The sequence below is a fragment of the Symphalangus syndactylus genome, chromosome 14, assembly GCF_028878055.3.
Source record: "Symphalangus syndactylus isolate Jambi chromosome 14, NHGRI_mSymSyn1-v2.1_pri, whole genome shotgun sequence".
Lineage (NCBI taxonomy): Eukaryota > Metazoa > Chordata > Mammalia > Primates > Hylobatidae > Symphalangus > Symphalangus syndactylus.
Window position 1 is genome coordinate 69,449,085 of NC_072436.2, and position 24,768 is coordinate 69,473,852.

Here is a 24,768-nt window from a genome sequence, read left to right on the forward strand (position 1 = left end):
CTCTGTCCTACCTCTGCAGCTTCCTGTAAATCTATAATTACTGCAAGCTAAAAAGTTAAATAAAAGAGTCTTGAGCGAGACTCTTATTTAACTTTAAAAAATTTTATATTTTTTGAGCAATATAAAATATATATAATATGTATATGTGTGTATATATATACATATATATATATATATTTTTTTTTTTTGAGACAGAGTCTCCCTCTGTTGTCAGGCTGGAGTGCAGAGGCATGATCTTGGCTCACTGCAGCCTCCACCTCCTGGATTCTCCTGCTTCAGCCTCCTGAGTGGCCGAGATTACAGGCGCCCGCCACCACGCCCAGCTAATTTTTGTATTTTTAGTAGAGATGGGGTTTCCCCATGTCGGCCAGGCTGTGTATAGATATTTTAAAGGGTTTCATGTTGCAGTTTGTGATGGGTAGGCCCTCTCTAAACATCTGGACTCTTGCTTGGGTTTACCTTGGATGCTCTCTCTCCCTCTCTCTCGACCTGGTCTCCCCTTTCATCATTCACCCTCTTCAAGGTGACAATGTTTCCCTCTCTCAAGTATTTTTATGTTTGAAAGACAGCTTGTAAAGGGCAACATTTAACCAAAGAATTTGTGTTGGTGCCATGGGCCTTTATTGAGTGGGAGTCAGATGCCTGCTGACTCACACATGTGAGCCCCCTGACCCCCAGAATCCCAGTTTCTGCCCTCTCCCATCTGAGGTCCCTCTGACTCTAAGCCCATTTTCCCTTCCAGTGACAAGAGGGGTAGAAGGGGTTGAGGGGTAAGTAGTTGTGCTGTGGGCACCATTTCCCTTCTTGTCATTGTTTTCCTTTTATTTCAGTGAGAGACACACACACACTGCACTCACGCACACAAGCTGCGGGACCAAGGCCATTTGGTCGAGAGTCTCTGAGCTGGGGGGCAGGTGGGGAGGAGCGTGTGGCTGCTGCCTCTCCTCTCTGGGGCCTGCTCAGCGCAGTCCGCTGGGGCACAGGAGACTGGGAAGGTGCTGTGCTCGGGACTCAGTGTCACAGGGTGGGAGTCTTAAGTGTTAGCTTTCTTGCAGCTGCTGGCGCTGCCCACTTTCCGTTCTAGCCAGCTGTATGGCTCGAAGGCCGAGGAACCCAGTTCGTAGCCGACAGGCAGGTCCAGGAGCGGGGCGGAGGAAAAGCAGACAGCTGGCAGAGGGGGCGGCAGCGGGGGGGACGCCGAGGCCGAGGGCAGCGGGTTGAGGCATGGGGAGGAGTTCCTGGGGTCACCTAAGGAGGTGCCCCTGTGGCTGGCAGGTAGGCCTGGCAGGCTGGGGGTCAGCGCCAGGAGGCTGGGGGCCCTGGGCACAGAGAGCAGCCGGCCCTGCTCCAGCAGCCGCAGAATGTTGGAGGTGGCAAAGGCCTCGGAGGCTGAGGAGGACGCCCGCTTCTCCAGGTCTCTGCTCTGGTCTTTCTTCTGCTTGGTGCGGCGGTTCTGGAACCAGACCTTCACCTTGGGGTGGGGGAGGGGGTGTCAAGGAGGGAGATGGGACAGGCAAAGCAAAGTGGGGGCAGGTGGGAGGAGGAAAGGAGAGGAAGGACATGGGGGTTGGGGCAGGTGGTGGATGGGGGTGGGGGTGGGGTGTGAGGGTGGAGCAAGAGGGAAAGAAGAGCAGATTGTTGTTAAGGTCTCCCCACAACCAGCCTGCTTTAGGCGAACTGATTAGGGACTCTGGTCCCCCAAATTATGGAGGCCCCTCTACTGCTAAACTGACTCTGGCCTAGGATGGAGGAGTGGATTGACAGACAGAGAATGGAGTTTGGGAGTACAACTGATGTTCTCCTCTTGACCCACATGCCCTTGGCTCGAAGTCAAGTTCACAGCCTCAGCCACCATTTATGTGCTAGTAATTCCAACTCTACCTCAGGCCCAGAGCTCTGAACTGAGATCCAGGCCATGTATCCACCTGCCTGCTAGACATCTCCCCATGGATATCTCAAAAAACACTCCAAACCCCACATGTGCAGCTCTGTCCTCCAAACAGAGGCTTCCCATGCTCCCTCTTCCATCATGGCTGCCTCCACTCACTCATGCAGGAGCCCCTCTTCCAGCTCCCTAGAGCAGACCCTCCTCTCTCCCTTTGTTCTCTCTGACCTGGACCATGGCATTGTCTCTACAGCAGCACCTCCCGACCCTGGCTGCCTATGAGAACCTGGGGAGTTTTAAGCCCCTAACTCACTTCTCATCTTGGACCAATAAACTCAGAACAGGGGAACCTGGGACCCAGACTCTAGTAGTTTTTAAAGCTCACCAGGTGATTCCAAGGTGAAGAAACCAGTGTTTTAAAGGTATCTCTGCCCCAGGTCTAAACTGTAACATGTAGAGGGCTGGGGGCAAGAGAAAAAATGGAAGCCTCTGGCTCATGGCCCCACCCTGGCTCTGACCCATATGTGTGTGGCTGCCCCAGCCTGTTCACACTCTGCAAATAGCCCCCCATTGGCCACTTCTTGGGCCTGGAGTGCTGAATATTGTCTGTGGTCTGCCCTTGGGAGGACTGACCCTGGAGAGGCCCAGGCAGGTGCCAGATGTGGCTCAGGGCCATTTGGCAGGGAATTCTGAAACTGGACATTTCATTGGCAGGGATGGGTGGTCTCGAAGGTGGGCACAGGCTTCTGGCAGGTGAGACCCCTTGGCTTTGCAGAGTCCTCATCCCGTAGGGAGGGGCACGGCCAGATGCCCGTCTGAGGATGGTGAGGTCTCTGCCTCCATGCTGGTTGCCACGCTGCTTTTGGAGGGAGCTCTTTCTAACCCAATCTGGCCATTGCCCAGTTTGAAATTTTTAGCAGCACCCTCCTACCCCATCACCTATAAAGGCCAAGTTTCTCAGCGTGACACCAAGTGTGACTGGATGTGGCAGGTTGTTGAGGGGGACTTCTGATGGCCACACATTCAAAGCTGAGGACAAAGAGGTGCCATAGCCTGAAGAAAGTCACCGGCATCATGGAAGAGGTCTTTTTCAGGGCCTCTGAGAGGAGGCAGAACCGGCCCTGCCTCTACCACCCAACACCCAGTGCTCCAACCCTCTTCCTAGTCTACATGAGAAAAGGGAACTGGGCAGGAAGCTCAGGCTCAGTCCCCTGGGGGCCACAAAACCTCATGGGAGGAAGGGTGTGCTGCCCTGCAGATGCAAGTCGGGGAAGGGCCCAAAAGAATCACTTGTAGGCACTAGAAGGAGAGACTGGCATTCATGCCCCAGTCCAGAAACTTATCAGGCCACAGCATCTACAGGCCCATGTCATGGGGGCCACCATGGGAGCACACAGACTTGTTTCCCTGGGAACATAGGGGCCGACCCTGCTCCTCGCCTGGAGCTGGGGCAGGCGTACTGGCAGGGAGGGTGAGAACCGTGGAGGGGACGGCCCAATAAGAAAAGGTCAGGAAGACCTTGCTGGTTCCTTCCAGCTTTTGGAAGATTTAATAGTCCAGCAACTGCTGTGGTTTTGAGAAGCTGCCAAGAGATGGGTGGAGGAGAAGGCTGGAGCCAGAGGGCTGCCCAGGTTAAGAAGACAGGCAGAGCCAAGACAGACTGGGCCACCTGGGCCATGCCAGACATCACCACCTCCTAGGAGTGACTGGCCCTTCAGCAAAGGCCTTCAGAAAGTGAGGCCTGGGTGCCTCCCCTCCTCACACCAGAAGATGTCCAGTCTTTTAAAAAGATCTCTGCCTCCTTGAAGCCACCCTCTGCCCTCTGATCCTGGAGGAGGTGGCTGTTGGGGGGAGAGGGAGCAAGTGACTGAGACAGATCACAATCCCCTCCAGAGGCTGCACTGGGAGCAGGTAAAGAGTGGGCAGGGGTCCTTTTGTAGTTCTTCAGCAGGATGACTGGGTGTTCATGCTTCTATGTGAGATGTGCTTTCCTCCAACCTCCAACCTTGCTGGCAAGCAGTGAGTCAAGGCTGTTCTGAGTGGGGAAGCAGGCATGGGGCTTCAGGAGAAGATGAGATTTAAACTAGATGTGAGTTTGGTGTTTTGAAGGACATTGGATTGAGTTTATTTCTTTATTTTTGTTTTTAGAGACAAAGTGTTGGTTTTCTGCCCGGGCTGAAGTGCAGTGGTGTGAATGAGAGCTCACTGCAGCCTCAAAATCCTGGCCTCAAGCGATCCTCTTGCCTCAGCCTCCCGAGTTCTGGGACTACAGGTGCACACCACCGCACCTGGCAGATGCAGATTCAATAACCAAAAGTGACCAGTAAGTTATGGGATCTACTTGAGGTTGATTGCTTCATTTATCCATTCATTCACTCATCAGATATACATTGAGGCCCAGGGAATCAGCAGTGAACAAAGCCCAGTGAATCCTTGCCACGTGAAGTGGGTGGTGGAGTTGGGGAGGCAGAGGATGAACAACAAACACAAATAAGCCTGTCTGTCGATTGGCAGCAAGGGCTTTGAGCTGTGTTTCTCAAATGATTTGAGGTGAGGACCACTTTATAATGTGTCCAATTTTGTTGAGGACCAATACTTTAAAAAATACAATTAAAATGAATTACTAGAAAGATTGCTATATACATTTGTTTTTTTTTGAGATGGAGTCTCATTCTGTAGCCCAGGCTGGAGTGCAGTGGCATGATCTCGGCTCACTGCAACTTCCACCTCCAGGGTTCAAGTGATTCTCCTGCCTCGGCCTCGTGAGTAGCTGGGATTATAGGCATGTGCCATCACACCCAATTAATTTTTGTATTTTTGCTAGAGACAGGGTTTCACCATGTTGGCCAGGCTGGTCTTGAACTCCTGACCTCGTGATCTGCCCACTTCGGCCTCCTAAAGTGCTGGGATTATAGGCATGAGCCACCGCTTCAGGCCTTTTCTAAATACCTATTCTTTATTTCTGTACTTACCATGTCATAGACAGGTAACAGTTTATGGGCTGGCAGTGGCCCAAGGGCCATACTCTGGGGGGCACTGCTTTAGAGAAAGGTGGCAGGATAGTGGAAAGGAAGGAGGGGGGTGACTGTTTTGTTAATGGAATGGCACATACAGCCTCCCTGAAGAGGGGACATTTGAAGAAGATATCAGTAATGATGGTCAAGGAAGATTCAGCCAAGTCTAGCTGAAGGCAATGACTGGAAAGAAGAAAACCCTTTCCTATTTGTCACCTCTGGAATCTGACTGCTGAGGGAAGCAGTCCCACCAGATCCTTAAGGACCATAGCGCTGGACACTGCTGCATTCCCCCTCCCTGCTGGGAAGCTTCCTGACCTCTTAGCCAAGCCAGCACCTCCCCGTCCTAGTACCTGAGGTCAGACACCACCTCCAGGAACCCCTGAGCCTCAGTATCTTATCTTTAAAATGGGGACAATAATACTTGGCTATTGCAGAGATGAAAGAAGAAAACCCATTTAGGCAGCTTAGCATCTCGCCTGGCCCACAGGAAATGTGAGTAGTTATTTATCGCTCGCTTTCTCTGTTTCTAGCTCTGTTTCTGAACTAGAGGGAGAGGAGACACAGATGTCATGATTCCAGTCCTTGGGAAGCTGAGGGTCTAGTGGGGGAGTGGCACTAACTCATTCCCAAAAAACAGAGGGCAGTTCATACTCAGGGAGTGGCAGTAATGGGGTGTGACAGATGAGGAATGACCAGGCATTTACAAGGTGCTCTCCCACATATCCCAGCTTCCTGCAGCTCTGGGTGTAGCAAAGAGAGGCGGGTGTGGGCTGGCGCTGGGTTTGGGCGTCTCCTGAGAAGGTAAGCCTGGACCCTAACAGGAGAAGTCAGTGGCAGATGGAGCAGGGGCTGGGACCAGGGGTGTTTGTTTCTTGGCCACATACCGGCTAGGCCAGGAATTCTCAACCTTGGCCACACATTGGAATTTTCTGGGATGATGCCCCGGCCTCATCCCTCACCCATATTAAATCAGAGTCTCTAGGGAATGGGGCTGAGGCCTGGGTATTCTTCTAAAGCTCTGTGGGTGATTCTAATGTGCTTCCCAGCATTGCAAACTTCAAGGGTGAGAGTAAGAAGGGTCAACTCTCTACTTCCTACCATCAAGCCCATCAGGCCCATCAAGCCTATCAGGCCCTTCAGGCCCTAGCGGGTAGGTTCACACGGCCCTGCAAATGTTGTCTCTCTGTCTCTCTGAAGAACAGACAGGCTCAGAGCCCTCGAATGTGTCCCTCCTCCCGCAGGAAGCCTTCATTTCCGCTTCAGGTTCATCCTCTTCTCAAGGTTAAATCCAAAGTGATCAGTCCTTTTCCGCTTCTGGGAAACCATTCCTAGCCGACTTCACGGGGTGGTGGGGCCAGCGCACCTCCTGAGCTGTGCCTCTCCCCTCACCTGCCCAGTGCACCTTCTGGGCTGTCTCCCTCCTCTGTCTTCTCAGGGTCCCGTGTGGCCTCCTGGAGGCTGCCATCGTGACTCCCTGGGACTCAGTGAGTGCTTGGTGGCTGCCCTGCCCCCCTCCGCGATCTCGTGCTGGGCCACATTGTGACCCATGGCACTGCCCCCCTCCCTGATCTCCTTCTGGGCCACACTGTGACCCATGGCTGTGCACCAGGGGATGGGTACAGTTTCCACTTGGCTGCCAGGACTACAGAGGAATTTTCCCGGAGATTATCCACCAGCTTCTTTGGGCTCATGGTCAATATCAAATTCCAAGATTCATTGTTGATCTGGAAATGGCATTCATCTTTTAAAGACTGTTTTCTGTGACCATGGGCCCATACTTAATCTGAGATGAGTGGTATCTATGTATCTAGGATGGCCTGGTTTTTGTAATCTGCACTAGGAAGGTACCATCTATTGTGATGTTCTGGAAGAAGCCATCTGAGGCAGAGGCATCAAGCATGAGGCTGAGGACAATGCTGAAGGGCTGGAGCAGCTCTTATCCAAGCTAGGTGGGCATCCCGGGGGGGTATTGGGACTTGGCAGTTTGTTCTCCACCTGGCTCCTCGGCTCCTGGCCCTGAGAACGTCCTCCAGTCCAGCTACAGGAGGGGAGTCCTGAGCCAGCTTCTCACCTTCCTTTCCTCTGCAGCCACATCCTCTTATGTCCTACTTGGACCCTGGTACTCTGGTCATTCATTCAGGCAACACAGAAATATCAAGCATTTGATGCAAGCCAGGCATTGCCAGTTGCTGAAAAAACAAAAATAAAGAAAACTCCATTTTGACCCTCTTGGCTGTCAGACACTAGCAGGGTGGGTCATGGGCAAGCAGTAAGTGTTACAACACGGTAAGTGTTTTGGTTGAAGTAGCAGACAATGTAGTGGAGAAGACAATATATAGTAGCAAACTATCGTGGAGAATCAGAGGTCAGACAGCCGCTGATTCAATTCTGGTTCCCTTAACTAGCTAGATGACTTAGGTCAAGTTACTTAACTTCTTGGAGCCTCAGTTTCCCCATCAGTAAAATGGGATTCGTAACTCTTCCTCATAGTTTTGTTGTGATGACTCAGTGGGCTAATAATCACGGACTTAGTAAAGTGCCTGGCAGTTGATGAAGACTTTTAGGCAACATGGTGATCACATCATCTGGTCAGATTTGCTCACTTTTCCATAAGCCAGTGATTCTCAGACATCACTGTGCATTAAATCACCTGGAACGAAAAATATATAGGTTGTGGGGTCTTCCCTAGAAATCTGACTGGGAACCTCTGGGCTGAGGGTGGCACAGCCATCTGTATTTTACCCCAGGGGAGCTGTACGTACAGCTGGTCTCCAGAGCATACCTTGAGAAATGCTGCTTTAATCAAACACCAAACTTTCTTTTTCAAACAAAGCATGGTGACAAGGTGTATCAGAAGGTTTCTAAAACCAAGGAGAACTGGACTAAGTGGGGCTGTCCCTGTTCTCCGACATGAGAAGAACTTTGAGTGCATGCTACCCTTGGGCTGATAAAGGTGGGCAGAGGGTTCTTTTGATAGTCTTGAGAGAGAGATTCCTCTGAGGTTGCCCCTGCTCTCCAGGGCAGCCATGCTTAGCCTCCGTTGCACAGCCATGGAGTCTGGGCAAGGCCGGGACAGAGGTCGGCTGCACTGTGTCTTGTTCACTGTTCCTACTCTGGTGGACCCTTTGTCCTGTAGAGCCCTGTGGGTGGTGGAGAGCCAAGGAAAGGGCTTTACCATTCTGCCTGCCCAATCCTGTAAGTGGGTTTCACATTTAAATCTGCAGACAACTCAACTGAATTGGGCATGCTAGATTAAAGAAGAGACTAGCCATGGAAATGGGCCCTGAGCAAGCTCTGTGTTTTCTCTGCCTGAATTGGGACCATGCCTGGGTCCTCTGAGTATCCAGGGAAGAAGGTAGAGATGCTATTTGGCAGAAGGAAGAGAAGAGAAAAAAGAGAGGAGAGGAGAGGAAGAAACAGAGAGGGAAGCAGATATTTTGGAGAGCAGTTGGAGCACATACTCAGCAGAGCACTGGGAGGAAGGTCTGTGAGTAGCTGGTGCTGAATCCCTTGGGCCCAAAAGAACTTTTGGCTTCCAGTCTCTTCCAATTCCTGGCTACACCATGGTTCCTGTTATTGAATTTCAACAAGACTATGGCTTCTGTTTTTATCCCTGGGGAGTCCATCCATTATCTGAGGGCACCTGAAGGAATTTCTTATCTTTTTCCCCAAAAGAGCTCTGACAGAGACTCTCAGATAACTTAAACCAGAGAAAAACCAGACCTCCCCCCAAAATCTGACGTGCTTTCCTGACATCTCCACTGGGATCTCAGACTTAACTGATGCAAAACAAAATTCTTGATTATGCTCCCACCATCTTGCTTCTCCCCCACTTTCTCAACTCATTATATGGTGTCACCATTCTCCCAGTTGTTCAACCCAAACCACTTCCTTTCCCTCGCCCTGTGCATGTAATCCATGAGCAAGTCCTAACAGGTTCCAGCACTAGAGTGCCTCTCACATCAGTACTCTTCTCTCCTCCACCACTGCTCTATTCAGGACCCATATCAATAGTTCCTACCTGTCCACTCCTGTCCCCTGTGGTCCCTTCCCCAAGTGGCAGCCAGAGAACCCCTGTAAAATGCCAATAATCTCCTGTCACTTTCTCTTCAATGTATTACCATAGTCTCTAAGCATTGCATGATCCTCCTCTACCTACTTACCCAATTACCCTGTAGCTCCAGCCACTCTGGCCTTCTGATACTCCTAGAACATTATATGCTAGTTCCTGCCCCTCCGGTCTTCATAGTTACCCTCTGCCTTGTCGTGTCCTTCTGGCTCCTCATCTGGCTGTTTCTCCCTTATCACTCAGGCCTAAGCTCAATGTCATCTTCTCAAAGAGGGCTTCCCTGAACACCCCAGTAAAACACTTCCTTCTAGTCTCTCTCCTATGACCCCATTTGAGCTCCCTCACAACACTCATCACTCTTGGAAATGCAGTTTGTCTTTGTCTCTGTGGATCTTAGCTGCACGAGGGCAGGTGCCTGGTCTGTTTTGTTCTAAGCTATAGCCCCAGTGCCTCGAAGAGTACCTGCTATATAGTAGGTATTCAATAATATTTTTGAACAAAAGTATGGGTGAGCATACTGAGAATGCCACAGAATTCTAGCTACAGGTTAGTTAACCTCTCTGAGGCTCAGTTTGCTTAAATGGGGATAATAGTACCCACAAAGCCATCTTCATGGGTACTATTACCCATGAATGCGCCTGCTGCAAGTCTTGAGCAAGTTACCTATTTAACTTGTCTATGCCTCAGTTTCCTTCTTTTTAAAGTGGAAACAATATACTCTTATTGGCTGGGCATGGTGGCTCACACCTATAATCCCAGCACTTTGGAAGGCCGAGGAGGGAGGATTACTTGAGACCAGGAGTTCCAGGCCAGCCTAGGAAACAAAGCGAGACCCCGTCTATACAGTAAATAAATAAATAAGTAAATAAATAAATAAGACTTACTGTTGTATGCTAATGAGGTGATTCAGGGTGGATCTCTAGGTAGTTTCAGGACTGGGGCTGGTTCTAGAAAGACCATACTTGTGATTAGAGGGTGGAAACTTTCAGCCGCCCCCATTCTTTCCTCCTAGGGAGGGGAGGGGAATGGAGATTGGATTATAGTCTTTTTTTGTTTGTTTTTGAGATAGAGTCTTGCTCTGTCATCCAGGCTGGAGTGCAGTGGAGCTAACATGGCTCACTGTAGCCTTGACCTCCTGAGCTCAAACAATCCTCCCACCTTAGCCTCCCAAGTAGCTGGGGCTACAGGTGTGTGCCACCACACCCTGCAGTTTACAGTGTAAACTGTAAAAAATGTTTTAAAAAACTTTTTTTAGAGATAAGGTCTCCCTGTGCTGCCCAGGCTGGTCTTGAACTCCTGGGCTCCTGAGCGATCCTCCCTCCTTGGCCTCCCAAAGTGCTGGGATTACAGGCGTGAGCCACTGTGCCAGGCCAGCCTGGATTTAGTCTTGAACAAGGAGACCAGGAGAACTTCTGATTGGCGAACACGTGGAAGTGCTGGGAATGGGGGCACTGGAAAGGGCATGGGAGCTCCACGCACCTCCCCCTTACCTTGCCCTTTGTGTCTCTTCCATCTGGCTGTTCCTCACTTGTGTCAATTATAATAAACCAGCAAGTGTAGGGGAGGTGTTTCCTGAGTTCTGTGCGTCATTCTAGTGAATTGTCAAACCTGCAGAGGGCGATGTGGGAGCCCCCAGTTTTACGCCAGTCCGTTCAGAAGCACAGGTGGCTCCTGGAGCTTGTGTCTGCTGTGGCACTGTCTTGTGGGACTGAGCCCTTAACTTGTAGGGTCTGTGCTAGCTCTGGGAATTAGTGTCAGTACTGAACTGTTGAATATACTCAGTGATGCTGGAGAATTGGAGCACTGCCTGCTGGTGATTGGAACGTACCATACACTTGGTGTTGGAAGAAAAATCTCACACGTATCCCGTAAGGTTGTAGTGAGGACTAAACTAGTTAGACTATGTCACGCCCTTGGAACAGGACCTGGTGCCTGGGAAGTGCTCAATAAGCATTAGCTGTCCATTACTTTTATTATCTGTCAACCCTAGGACTGGGGACAGAGAAAGGAGGGTCGTGAGTGAGAACAGTGTGGAGGACTCGCTGAGGGCCTACTATGTGTCCAGCTGTGTTCTGGGCTCCTTGTGGAGCACGACGAGGAGCCATGGCCTATAAATACATTCTTGTCCTAGGGAAGCAAATACTGGTGGACATCCAACACCACACACGTACACATGCACACACACGCACACACACACACACACTCTCTCTCTCTCTCTCTCTCCAGGTCAAGCCATGTGGAAAGGTCTCTTGGGAAGAGGGCAAGGTGCCTGCAGAAGGCTTCCTGGAAGAGGGGGGGCTTGGGCTTGACCTCCAAGGGCAGCTCAGTGTAGGGAATACGGGCCTCGGTGACTTCCCCAGGAGTTCTGGCCTGGCCCTGCCACTGCAGCCTCCTCTCTGAGCACAGGCCTGGCTTCCCAGCCCCCTGTTGAGCCCAGCTGGAGGGAGGCCCCGCAGGGTTGTTTGGGAGCTCTGCAGTGGCAGCTGGGGAAAAACAAATGCAGGTGGAGATGACCCGGCCCTGCAGGACAGCAGCTGCTGTCCTTCCCCGGCCTTCCCCTCCTCCCAGCCTGCCCCTCCTCCCGGCCTGCCCCTCCTCTGCCTCTCGCCCCTTCTCGCCTCTTCCTCTGCCTTACTGTCAGTGTACCCCAGGAGGAACCTGCTCACCTCTCAAGGGGACCAGGACTTCCAGGTGCATCTGACTACCCCATCCCCAGGGGTGGGCTGCACAGCACTCTGTTGGTGGGATTTGAGGGGCTGGAGGAATTATGCTGAGGGTAACAGGGAGAGCTGACCTCACTGAGGCAGGGACACAGGGGAGGACAGCAGCCACACAGCACAGACGGGAAGCCCTCACTCCAGCACAGCCTCCCACCTCGCTCCCAGGAAGGAAACCAGCACGCTGCTCCAGACCAGCGCTTCCTCACTCCCCTCCTCCCTTCCTCTCCACTTTATCAATCCTGTTTTGGCCGTTGTTTACAATGCATGTATTGATTGATCTCCCTCATGTATGAGAGCAAACTACTAGAGTTCTGGCTGAAAGAAGGGTCTCTGAGTTATTCTTTGACAATCTCAAGGAAGGTTGCCCAGTTTATAGGCAGCAAAAAGATGAGAGACTGCTTGTCCAAAGCCCAGCTCTGGAACTAATTAGTTGTCTGACCTTGGGATAACTTCCTCTCACCTGTAACATGGGAATGACATCATCTGCTTCGTGGGAGGGATTAGTTACTTAACATAGGCAAAGCACTTAGTGCCTGACACGTGTAAGTACTAAGTATTAGTAGTAGTAGTAGTGGCAGTATTTTGTAGCTCTAGTACCAGCTTGAAGGGTCTCCATTCATACAGGGTAGGTGCTTAATTTACAAAAGTTTTTATCTTTTGAGTTAAGCATACTACTGTTAAAATGCTAGTCCTACCCAGGTGAAGGGGGTGTGCAGACCCTCCTTTCCAACAAGAGACTGAGGCACCCTGAGATGGAGGGAAGGTGATGGAGGGTGGGAAAGGGCCAGGAATGGAGAAGCGAGAGGTCCCCAGCCCAATTTTATAATGTTTCATCTTCCCCAGAATCTTTATTTCCAACCAGCCAAGCCCTCACCATCCCTTCTTGTCGCTCCTCTTACATGCCAACAGCCCCCCAAGCCACTCCCTGTGCCCCCAGGGCTGCTCTCCCCCAGTTTCTCTGAACTTTTTCCATATTCCATCCAAAAGTGCCTGATGTATCCAGAAGGCCCCCACTGGCATTTCCTGACTGTCTGTGGTCGACGCATATTTATTTGCTCTTTCACTCTGGTTTACCTGTGGCTTAAAGTCTCCCTCATGCTTGTCTGAACTCCTCCGAAGCTGGGTCTCCCTGTAGCAGCTCACAGGGCCTCATATCCCCAGGAGTTCCCAGGCTGCCAGGCCAAGAGTGGAGTGGCCTGGCCCTGATCTCTTACCTGGGTCTCGGAGAGGTTCAGCTGGCGGGCCAGCTCAGTGCGCTCGCGGCCCACCACATACTGGCAGCGCTGGAACTCCATCTCCAGGCGGTACAGCTGCTCGGCAGTGAAGGATGTACGTGTCCGCTTGGGCCGGTCCAGGTCCAGGCCCTTAGGCAGGACAATTTCCCGAATTGTCCCTTTGGCATCTGCAGAGGCCATGAAAGGAACCAGGTTAGTTCATTAGCTAGGGAGTGAGATCACCAGAAAGCATCTTAATAAAAGGTGGTGTGATCTATTGTGGAGCTCCTCCGGCCTGGATCTGGTTGCATGACCTGTGACAAGTTGCTCACTCTCTCTGGGCCCAGATTCCTTAACTACCCAGTGCAGGATATTGTATCTAATGGGTGGCTAAATGTATGTAATAGGCCTCAGTACAACTGCCAGGTCTACCATCGTGGTCTGGGAAGAAAGGACTCACTCTCTCCCAGCCAGGATTCTGGGCCTTTGCAGAGTAAGGAACAGATGGGAAAAATATGCTGGGTCCTCAAGTACATCGGGGATGATGGGTTAGAATTGAGTGTGATCAATCAGGTAAGGCTTACTGGAGAGGTCAGAGCCAGGTCCTAAGCGCTGTGTGTGTGTGTGTGTGTGTGTGTGTGTGTGTGTGTGTGCATGCATGCATACATGAAGGAGTGTCATGCATCCACAGACCTGGGACCTGGGGTCCATGAGGAGGAGGTAGCTGATGAGCGGTAGAGGACAGTCCGGGGAGCTGAGGTCTCTAGGAGGAGCCCAAGGACAACTGCTACCATATCAGGCTGCTGGATGCCTTCCAGAGGGGGGCTGCTGCCACTCCCCATGTGCCTAGTCCTGAACAGCAGGGCCACTCCTGGGCTCTGACCAATGCCCTCCACACACAGGGCCTCCGATATTTTGGAGCCCACTGAAGAGTGATTGAAAACCCAGCAGCCCATGTTCCCCACACATTCCTCATAAAGAACTTAGTAACATTTAACTACAGGGGTGGAGATGATCCATGTTTGACCCACACATACTGTTGGCTTGAAATCTAGTTATTAGAACATTTTATATTACAAATTAGATTGTGGAAATATGCAGCATCACATCCTGTAGGATTTACAAAATCACTCCCTACAAATGATGTCCATGATAATGAAGCTAAACTAACAGGAATTTCCATTACTTAGCATTGGCAATGGGAAGCTTACCAACTTAAAGGCCGCCTTGAGGAAGCCCAAGGAAGAAAGCCACCCTCCACAGGTGCAGGAATTCCAATACCCTCCAGGGGGCGCACGCAGTCGGAGTTTGCAACGCGGCCGGAATGGGCAGTGGCTGTTGACATTCCAGCCATAACAAAGGCTGACAAACGTCTGCAGTACTTGCTCTGGGCCAGTCACTGTTCTAAGCACTTAATTAAATTTAATTTTGTTTTGTTTATTTATTTTTTGAGACAGGGTCTCACTCTCACGCCCAGGCTGTAATGCAGTGGCGCATCTCAGCTTACTGCAGTCTCGACCTCTTGGGTTCAATCAATCCTCCTACTTCAGCCTCCCGAGTCGCTGGGACTACATGAGCGCACCACCATGCCCAGCTAATTTTTGTATTTTTTGTAGAGACAGGGGGCATAGGGGATTTCACCGTGTTGCCCAGGCTGGTCTGTAACTTCTGGGTTCAAGTGATCTGCCTGCCTCAGCCTCCCAAAGTGCTGGGATTACAGGTGTGAGCCATTGTGCCTGGCCTTATTTTATTTTTTAATTATGTTTTTCTTTGTTTTTAAAAAATGAGATGGGATCTCACTCAGGCTGGTTTTGAACTCCTGGGCTCAAGTGATCCTCTTGTCTCAGCCTCCCAAAGTGCTGGGATTATAGGTGTGAGCCACCACACCCCGCTGTTTTAAGCACTTTAACCTTCTCAATGTCTCCATGAATTTGGAACTATTATGATCCCCATTTTACAGATGAGGAAATGGAGTGACAAAATTTAAGTAATTTACTCAAGGTCATACTGGCAGTGTCCAAGAAACTCTTGAAACACCGTCTTTTTTTTTTTTTTTTTTTTGTGGAGACACACTCTGTTGCTTAGGCTGAAGTGCAGTGGCACCATCTCGGCTGACCACAACCTCCGCCTCCCAGGTTCAAGTGATTCTCCTGCCTCAGCCTCCCGAGTAACTGGGACTACAGGCATGCCCCACCATGCCTGGCTAATTTTTGTATTTTTAGTAGAGACAGTGTTTCACTATGTTGGCCAGGCTGGCCTTGAACTCCTGACCTCATGATCTGCCCACCTCGACCTCCCAAAGTGCTGGGATTACAGGCATGAACCACTGTGCCCGGCTCCATCATTTTACTTTATGTCTACCCTTGGTTGGTAATTCTTTTTTGTGTGTGTGTGTGTGTGTGTGTGTGTGTGTGTGTGTGTGTGATGAGTCTTGCTCTGTTGCCCAGGCTGGAGTGCAGTGGCGCAATTTCAGCTCACTGCAAGCTCCGCCTCCTGGGTTCACACCATTCTCCTGCCTCAGCCTCCCAAGGACTACAGGCGCCCGCCACCACGCCTGGCTAATTTTTTGTATTTTTAGTAGAGACGGGGTTTCACCATGTTAGCCAGGATAGTCTCAATCTCCTGACCTCGTGATCTGCCCACCTCGGCCACCCAAAGTGCTGGGATTACAGGCATGAGCCACCACGCCCGGCCCTCGGTTGATAATTCTTAATAATTCAATTAATAGGTTGAAATGAAGAGGACTTGGTCATGAGTGAAAGATGGAATCTTCTGGATGGGTTCATCGCTCTCCTGGAGAACATAATGGAAAGAGCTGTAGTTGGGATGTGCTGTCTGATGGAGGCTCCTTGTGATCCACAGGGACTGTGGGACCTACCTTGAGAATCCCTGCTCTAGAGGGTTACCCTGAGCCCCTCCCTCCAGTGTCCCACCCCAGGAGACTGACTCTTTCTGGGTCCTGCCAGTGCAAATTGACGCTCCCCTTCCAGGGTACTCTCTGGCTCCTGTCTCAAGAGTCCTGGCTCAGATCTCACAAGTTCTCAAGCACCGTCCTGTTCACAGCCTCAGGGAAAAGGTGAGCCAGGGTGGAGGATGTATCACTGCTCAGAGGTGGCCTCCCTCCCCATCCCAGGCCAGGTCCTGCCAAGCTGCTGGGCAAAGCCTATCAAAAGGATGTGTTCTAGAAACTGCAGGCCTCTTAGGACAACTCAAGCTCCCCAGCTCCAATTCTGTTCACATTCCAAAAAGATAGGGTAATATGTGTGACCCCACTGTGACTGGATCAGTCTCCTTTGCTCAGGTTCCATAATTTCCAACTGTGAGAGCAGACTCAGAACTTTGTCGCAACACTCCCAAGTGAATCCATCTCAAATGGCACTGATTTTGTCAAACATGTTTTGTGGGGTATGAATAGGAGGAAGGGTGCTGTTACAGCTGGTGTCTTACCCTCCCCTTAATCAGCCTCCTCAAGCCCACCCTGTAGCATCTGAGCCTGAGTCCCTAAACATGAGATCAAACCATCCCTCCCTCTTTACACAAGACCTAAAAGGGGGATTGCCACCTCAGGGAGCAGCCAAGTGCAGCTGTCTCCCACAGGGTCAGGGAGGCATGAACCAGACGAGAAAGGCAACCTCAGACTTGCCACCAAATATTAAAACATGCCATACAAATAAGCACATGAAAAATGTTCAACATTGCTGGCCTTCAGGGAAAGGCAAATTAAAGCTGCAATAAGAAGCACCTATCAGAACAGTGAAAAGAAAAAATACTGAGAATGGAAAAGCTGGTGAGGATGCAGGGAAGCTGGATCTCTCTTACATTGCTGGTGGGAATGGAAAATGGTACTACTAGACAGGCAGTTTCTTAAAGAGTTAAAAATATACTTACCTTACAACCCAGAATAAATGCCCAGAATAAATGGCCATTTATTCTAGGGAAATGAAATATTTGTTTTTGTTTTATTTATTTATTTATTTATTTATTTGGAGATAGAGTCTTGCAGTGGTGCAATCTCGGCTCACTGCAACCTCCACCTCCCAGGTTCAATCAATTCTCATGTCTCAGCCTCCTGAGTAGCTGGGGTTACAGGCACCTGCCACCATGTGTGGCTGATTTTTTTTTTTTTTTTTTTTTTTGAGACAGAGTTTCACTCTTGTTGCCCAGGCTGGAGTGCAGTGGTGTGATCTCGGCTCACTGCAACCTCCGCCTTCTGGTTTCAAGTGATTTTCCTGCCTCAGCCTCCTGAGTAGCTGGGATTACAGGCGCCTGCCACCACACTCAGCTAATTGTTGTATTTTTAGTAGAGATGAGGATTCACCATGTTGGCCAGGCTGGTCTCGAACTCTTGACCTCAGGTGATCCACCTGCTTGGGCATCCCAAAGTGCTGGGATTACAGGCGTGAGCTGTAATCCCATTTCAGCCCAGCTGAAATCTTATGTTCACACAAAAACCTGTATACAAATGATCATAGCAGCTTTATTTGTAATAGCCCCCAATGGAAACAAATCAGACATCCTTCAATGGGTGAATGGTTAAACAAACTGTGGTATAACTGTACTCTGGGATACTACTCAGGAAAAAAAGGAATAATGATTGATAGACGCAACAATTTACACAGGAAATTATACTGAGGGGAAAAAACAGTTCCCAAAAGTTATACACTGTATGATTCCATTTATTTAATATAAAAGTAACAAAATTATAAAGGTGGAGACCAGATCAGTGGTTGCCAGGATTTGGGGATGGAGGAAGGACCTGGCCATCAATGAGGAGTAAGAGGAAGTTCCTTTGTGGTGACACCACAGTACTGTATCATGGCTGTGGTGGTGGTGACATGGATCTATAAATGTAATAAAATGTCATAGAACTATATACAAAACCCAAAAAAACAGTGCAAGGAAAAACAGGTGAAATCTGAGGAAGGTCTGTAGTCTAGTTAATTATATTGTATTAATGTCGATTTTCTGGTTTTGATAATGTACTATAGGTTTGTAAAATGCCATCTACAGAGAAGCTAGGTGATGGATATGTGGGACCTCTCTGTACTATTTTTATAAATCCTTGTGAGTCTATAATTATTTCAAAATAAAAAATTGACAACAAAAGCATGCCACAAAGCTAGAGTGATGTGTTGTCACAGAAATTGACAAATCCATTAGTAAAAAAAACACAACAGTGTCTCTGTATTCCACTTATGGTTTGTAAGATGATTTAAAATTATACATAAATAAGCATATGTCATTTCAAAAGTTAGGCATTTATTTTAATGTTTACTAGAAAAAAATTTATACCTATAATTTTATAAGCTTAGGGTGAGGCTAAAGTGGAAATTTAATCTTAAAATGCATTATGCTAAAATATTAAGAAAATAAATGGAATATGAATATAACAAATGAAGATGGGACTCAAATGACTGCATATGGGGAAACAATAGCATGGAAAGTACAAGATCAGGGGATGTTAGACACATGTATCCATAGTCATAGAGTTTATCATAAAAGGGCATTCGAGATGGGAAAAGAGTGATTTAGTCAATAAGTCACGTTAAGCAGACTGGTGACCATAAATTGTATGTTTGGAATAAAATTGAGTTAAATTCCTATCTCGCTCCATAAATAACAACACATTTCAAGTGGATTAAAGAGCAAATCATAGATGATAAAATTATAAGGGCATTACAAAAAAATATAGGAGGATGTTTTTAGAATGCTAGGCTTGGGATGAAATTTCTAAGCAAGCTACAAAACTGGAGGCTGTAGGCTAGGCGTGGTGGCTCATACCTATAATCCCAGCACTTTGGGAGGCTGAGGCAGGTGGATCACCTGAGGTCAGGAGTTTGGGACCAGCCTGGCCAGCGTGGTGAAATCCATCTCTACTAAAAAATACAAAAATTTGCTGGATGTGGTGGCAGGCACCTGTAATCCCAGCTACTTGGGAGGCTGAGGCAGGGAAGGAGACGTTGCAGTGAGCTGAGATTGCGCCATTGCACTCCAGCCTGGGAGACAGAGCAAGACTCGGTCTCAAAAAAACAAAAAACAAACAACAAAAAAACTGGAGGCTGTAAAGGAAACACAAAGGATGTATTTGACTATATTAAAGCTAAAAACTTGGATGACAAAAGCACCAAAATCAAGGTAAAGTACAAGAAAGAGATTTGAAAAAAAAAAAATACATTTAAGAGTCAAAGAGGCTGGTTGTGGTAACTCACACCTGTAATCCCAGCACTTTGGGAGGCCGAGGTGGGCAGATGACTTGAGGCCAGGCATTGGAGACCAGCGTGGGCAACATGGTGAAACATTTTCTCTACTAAAAATACAAAAATTAGCTGGGCGTGGTGGTGTGCGCCTCTAATCCCAGCTACTCAGGAGGCTGAGGCATGAGAATCGCTTGAACCTGGGAGGTAGAGGTTGCAGTGAGCCAAGATCGCACCACTACACTCCAGCCTGGCGATACTGCAAGACTCTGTCTCAAAAAAAAAAAAAAAAAAAAAAATTAAAGTAAATAGCCTGATAAAATAAATGGTCAAGTAATTTATCTGGGTCATTCACAGAAAAAGACAGCTAAATGGCCAATAAACATATGAAAGGATAAGCATAGCTTTATAGTAATCAATATAATACAAGTTCCAGCAACCATGGAAAGCCCTTTATATCCCATAAGGTTGAAAGGACATTAACAGGTGATTAAAAACAATGATGACAATTAATAACAATGGTGCACTTTAGGGAAATCTACACTCCTATACACTATTAGTAGAACCATAATTGAGTCCATATTTTAAGGCTGCATTTATCAAGATTAAAGATGCACATAAATTTTGCTCCAATTATTTTACTTTATTTATTTTTTTGAGATAGAGTCTCACTCTGTTGCCCAGGCTGGAGTGCAGTGGTGCGATATCAGCTCACTGCAGCCTCCGCCTCCTGGGTTCAAGTGATTCTCCTGCCTCAGCCTCCCAAGTAGCTGGGATTACAGGTGCCCATCACCACGCCCCCTAATTTTTGTAATTTTTTAGTAGAGACAGGGTTTCACCATGTTGGCCAGGCTGGTCTCAAATTCTTGACCTCAAGTGATCCGCCCACCTCGGCCTCCCGAAATGCTGGGATTACAGGCATGAGCCACCGCGCCTGGCCTGATTTTATTTTCGTTGGTATTTGTCCTAGTGAAACACAGGCTCAGGTGCTCCAAAGTATATACAACAATGATGTGTGTTGCTGCACTGCTCGAAACACCAAAAATTTGAAAGCATCCTCAATATTTTCCACAAGAGAAATGGCTGAACAAATAGTGGTACATTCGTATTATAAAATACCATGTAATAATTGAAAAGAATGAGGCAATAAGCTATGTGAACAGACATTAGTGTATGAAAGTAAGTTACAGAATAACATGTGTAGTTTAATCTCATTTATGTAGATTAAAACAACTGAATATATTCAACCATGCAACATGTATTTAATAAGCTCTTATGTGTCAAATATTATTCTAGGGCCTGAGGATACAGAAATTAGCAAAAGAGAAAAGTACTTGTTCCCATAAACCGTGTACTGGGGAGGGAGACAGATAATAAATGTAAAGTTATTTATTTATTTATTTATTTATTTATTTATTTATTTATTTATTTTGAGTCGGAGTCTCGCTCTGTCACCCAGGCTGGAGTGCGGTGGCATGATCTCGGCTCACAGCAATCTTTGCCTCCTGGGTTCGAATGATTCTCCTGCCTCCGCCTCCTGAGTAGCTGAGATTACAGGCACCCACCACCATGCCCGCTAATTTTTGTATTTTTAGTAGAGGCAGGGTTTCACCATGTTGGCCAGACTGGTCTCAAAAGGCTCAAGTGATCCCCCCCGCCTCAGCCTCCCAAAGTGCTGGGATTACAGGCATGAGCCACTGCACCCGGCCTTCAAGCAATTTATTTCTAATAAAAAATAAATTTAAAAAATATGTAAGGCAATGATGAGTGCTGGGAAGGCAATAAAATAAGATAAGGGGATATTACCATCCCTGCCCTAAATAACAAAACCCAATAACCAGAGAGTGTGTGTGTGTTGTCACACCCTTTCTACTGTGATGGTCTTAGGAGCAGGAGTGAAGAAGCTTTACCAGCCTGGGTTTCTGAGTATCAAGATGAGCCCCTGTCCACTTGTGATGGATTTATGTGAGTGATAAATGCATTTGTGTTTTGTTAAGCCTCTAAAATTTGGGGTTGTCTCTGCAGCAAAATATAGCCTATCTTACTAAGGTAGTCCTCTTTTTCTGAATTGCTCCTTTTTCTGGGAGGAGTTTGGGAGGAGCATCAGGAAAGAGGAACAGCTTTCATTCCAGGGCTTCCTTGCAGGTAGGCAATTAGGGTGAAATGGAATGAGTCCTGCATTTTGCTACCTCTCAAGTCTCCTCAAAGAGTAGTGAGCTCTGGGGGTATGAGGGAGGGTAAATTCTGCCCAAGAGCCTTTGCTTGGGAGAGGTGGTGACCCCTGGCCTGATAGTAGTTAGCTTATGCTTCTGACCTCCGGTGCCCCTCTGGCACCTCTCCCAATAGACACCCCACCACCACCTCCAAAGCCCTATCTCACTTCCTTTCCTACCTAGCACCAGATAGTCTCTTTGCACAATAAGCTGATAATGTGCTGACTTTTTTTTTTGAAACGGAGTCTCGTTCTGTCACCCAGGCTGGAGTGCAACAGCGTGATCTTGGCTCACTGCAACCTCCGCCTCCCGGATTCAAGCGATTCTCCTCCCTCAGCCTCCTGAGTAGCTGGGATTACAGGTGCCCACCACCGCGCCTGGCTACTTTTTGTATTTTTAGTAGAGACGGGGTTTCGCCATGTTGGCCAGGCTGGTTTCGAGCTCCTGACCTCAAGTGATCTGCGCGCCGCGGCCTCCCAAAGTGCTGGGATTACAGGCATGAGCCACCATGCCCGGCCGATAATATGCTGACTTTTAAGTGTGCAAGGCCCTTCCTGCCCCCACCTACAAATATAATGTGATTGCTATAAAAATTCCTTATGGAAAATTCATTCTCAAGTTTATTGGGAATATTGAAAATGCAAGAATAGTCAACAAGAAAAGTTAAACAATAGTAGTGAATACTTGCATTACCACACAGCAAATATGTTACAAATCTCCAGCAACTAAAATGGTATAATGCTACAGAAGAGTTATGAAGCAAATTCATGTGTCTATGTGGATCTGGTATGTTAGGAAGACAGTATTTTGAATTAGTTGGAGGAAAGACAGGGTTATTAGAGACATAGCTTTTGAACAATTAGTTCATTATTTGGAATAAAGCTATTTATCTCACACTGTGTGCAAAAATAAACACAAATTTAAATGTAAATAAAGCTCTAAAAATTGAAGAACAAATATAAAATAACTTTCTAAAAAGGAAAATAAATGACATATTTGAGTACCTAAAAATAAACACTTCTGCAGGGTAAGAGACAATTAAAACACAAATGAAGATGGGGAGAAAATATTCATAATAAATTCTTAACAGAGTCCTAATGTCTGGTATACACACAGCCTCTGTAAACCAGTGAGTAAGGTCAAGCAGTCCAGTGGGAAACCGAACAGATTATTCAGAGAAGAAGAAATGCATGTGGTTAATAAATATGAAAAAATACTCAGGCTAGAGGAATCAGAAAAATGAAAGTTATAACAGCAATGAGATAGCCCTTTTTTTGAGATGCCATATTTTATCTATCAGACTTGGAAAATTGTACTGGCAAGGCTGAGCAGAATTAGGTTCTCTCAGGCTCTGTCAATAAGAACATAAATTGATATAATATATGGTTTTTGAAGGAAATAATGCCTAGCTAAACTTAAAATGCACAGCTCCTTTGTCCCAGAATTTTTATAGAGCTTTCTATCACACAGAAACGTTGGCGTAGTTGATAAATACAGACCCACCGTTTGTAGCATAGTTTGCAAAAGGGAAAAAAGGGGAAAAAGCTGAATGTTTATCAAAAGGAAAATTGTCAATAAAATCACAGTCTAGTAATAACTTTGGCTATATGTAGACGTTAACAAGAATGAGACACATAACCTGGATGGATGTTTATTGTATACTACTAAGTGAAATGGCAAGTGTGTATAAACCCATTTTTCTATTAAAAAAACAGTAAAAGTAAACTCTTTCTGTGTGTGTGTCTGTGTTTTTGTAACCACATAGGAATAAGTCTGGCAAAAGAAGCACCTCACTCTTCTCTTGCCTCTGAGGAGTGGAAACTGATCAGGGAGGAAAGATTTGACTCATTTTTTGTCTTTATTACTTCTTTTGGCGAAAAGACTAGGTAATAAAATTTTTTTGGTAACAAACATTTTAATATGTTTGTGTATGCATATATAATGTTTTAAATGCTGGATGAAGATTTTTCTAACTAGGAGCTAGAATCTAGAAGCCCAAAAAGGAACAACCATTAAATGTGGTTAGAGTTTAAATTTCAGTTTAGAAAAACAAAGAAATCCCACAAAGAAAGTTTTTGTTGCTGCTTTTTTTTTTTTTTAAGAAAGTGACCTGGGAGTTGTTTGCAATACATGTCACAGAAAAAGGGCTCATTTCCTTACTATATAAGTAGCACTTACAAAGATGAGAAAACAATTAGTGATCCAATAGAGAAATGGCTAAATATACAAATAATTCACAGAAGAGAATATTAAAATGAAGAATAACTACATAAAAACATGCTTAACCTCACTAGCAATTTAAACTACTAATAAAATGAGATTATTCTGTCACTTGAAAAGATTTCACTCTGAAAAATAAAGTATATCCTGAGTTGGGAGGACGTAGAGAAATGGCACTTTTATACAAGATGGCTAAGAGTATAAATCAATATAAGATTTTTGGTATAAAATTTGGAAATACTATCATAAATTTAAATGTGTATCCTTGGATTTTAAAAGTTTGCTTCTAGGAATTTATCCTGTAATTATATTCATACCATGTATATGTAAAATGATTCTTGTTACTTTAAACAGTTTACTATGACAAATTTCAAACATTTTCAAAATTAGGGAGAGCAGTACAATGAGCTCCGATATAATACCTATCCCCCAATTTCAACTATTAGAAACTCAGGAATAATCTTATTTCTTCTATTCTGCTGTAATTATTAGCAAATTCTAGAAGTCATAACATTTCACTTATGAGTATTTCAACATGTATCTCTAAAAAAGGGGGACTCTTTAAAAAGTCACCTACAACACTATTATCACAATAAAAATTGACAATTATTCCTTAATATAATAAAATATCCCACCTGGTTTTACATGTTCCAAATTGTCTCATAAATAAGATTTTTAAAAAACCATCTGTTCAAGGGAGCACTCATTCTATGGTATAAATGAGGTGTTGCCTGGGATAAAAAGATAAGAATAATTAAAAATAAAACAAACCATTTGTTCAAATTAGGATACAAAGATGTTCACTACAGCATTGTTTGTAATAATGAAAAAGTACAACCAACCTAAATATCCATTAATAGAGGACCAGTTAAATAAGTTATATGATATCTACATAATGGAATCCTATGCAGTGGTTAAAAAGAATGAGGGAGTTCTAGAAAGAAAGATTTCCACAAGTATTCTTTTACTCTACTTGCAAGCTAAGACAATTTGTTTAATTTAAAAAAAAAGCCATTACAAAAAAATCTGATTTTTGTAATATATAACTTACATATTTATATTTTTCAATTACTAGGTAAAGTTTGGAAGGTAATCTTCAGACTGGAAATATATCATGTAAGGGAAATTATAAGCTTTTAAATGTTACTTGACATAGCAAAATAGTATGGATTGCTTTTGTAGTTAAAAAGATATTTTATGAGAGGCCCAGGTGGAAGGATTGCTTGAGGCCAAGAG

The 24,768-nt window shown here is 46.5% G+C and overlaps 1 protein-coding gene and 1 pseudogene across 1 annotated transcript in view; one reads left to right on the forward strand and one right to left on the reverse strand.

Moving 5' to 3' along the window:
• Window positions 1-598: 598 nt before the first annotated feature.
• Window positions 599-24,768, reverse strand: part of VAX2 (ventral anterior homeobox 2) — a 32,933-nt gene continuing 8,763 nt past the window's right edge. Inside the window, exons 2-3 of the mRNA XM_055242723.2 lie at window positions 12,906-13,093; window positions 599-1,471 (exon numbers count right to left, since the gene is read on the reverse strand). Of these exons, the coding sequence (XP_055098698.1) occupies window positions 1,034-1,471; window positions 12,906-13,093 (626 nt within the window). The 3' untranslated portion in view covers window positions 599-1,033. The remainder of the gene's footprint in view (window positions 1,472-12,905; window positions 13,094-24,768) is intronic.
• LOC129463369 (uncharacterized) lies at window positions 3,814-3,926 on the forward strand (annotated as a pseudogene).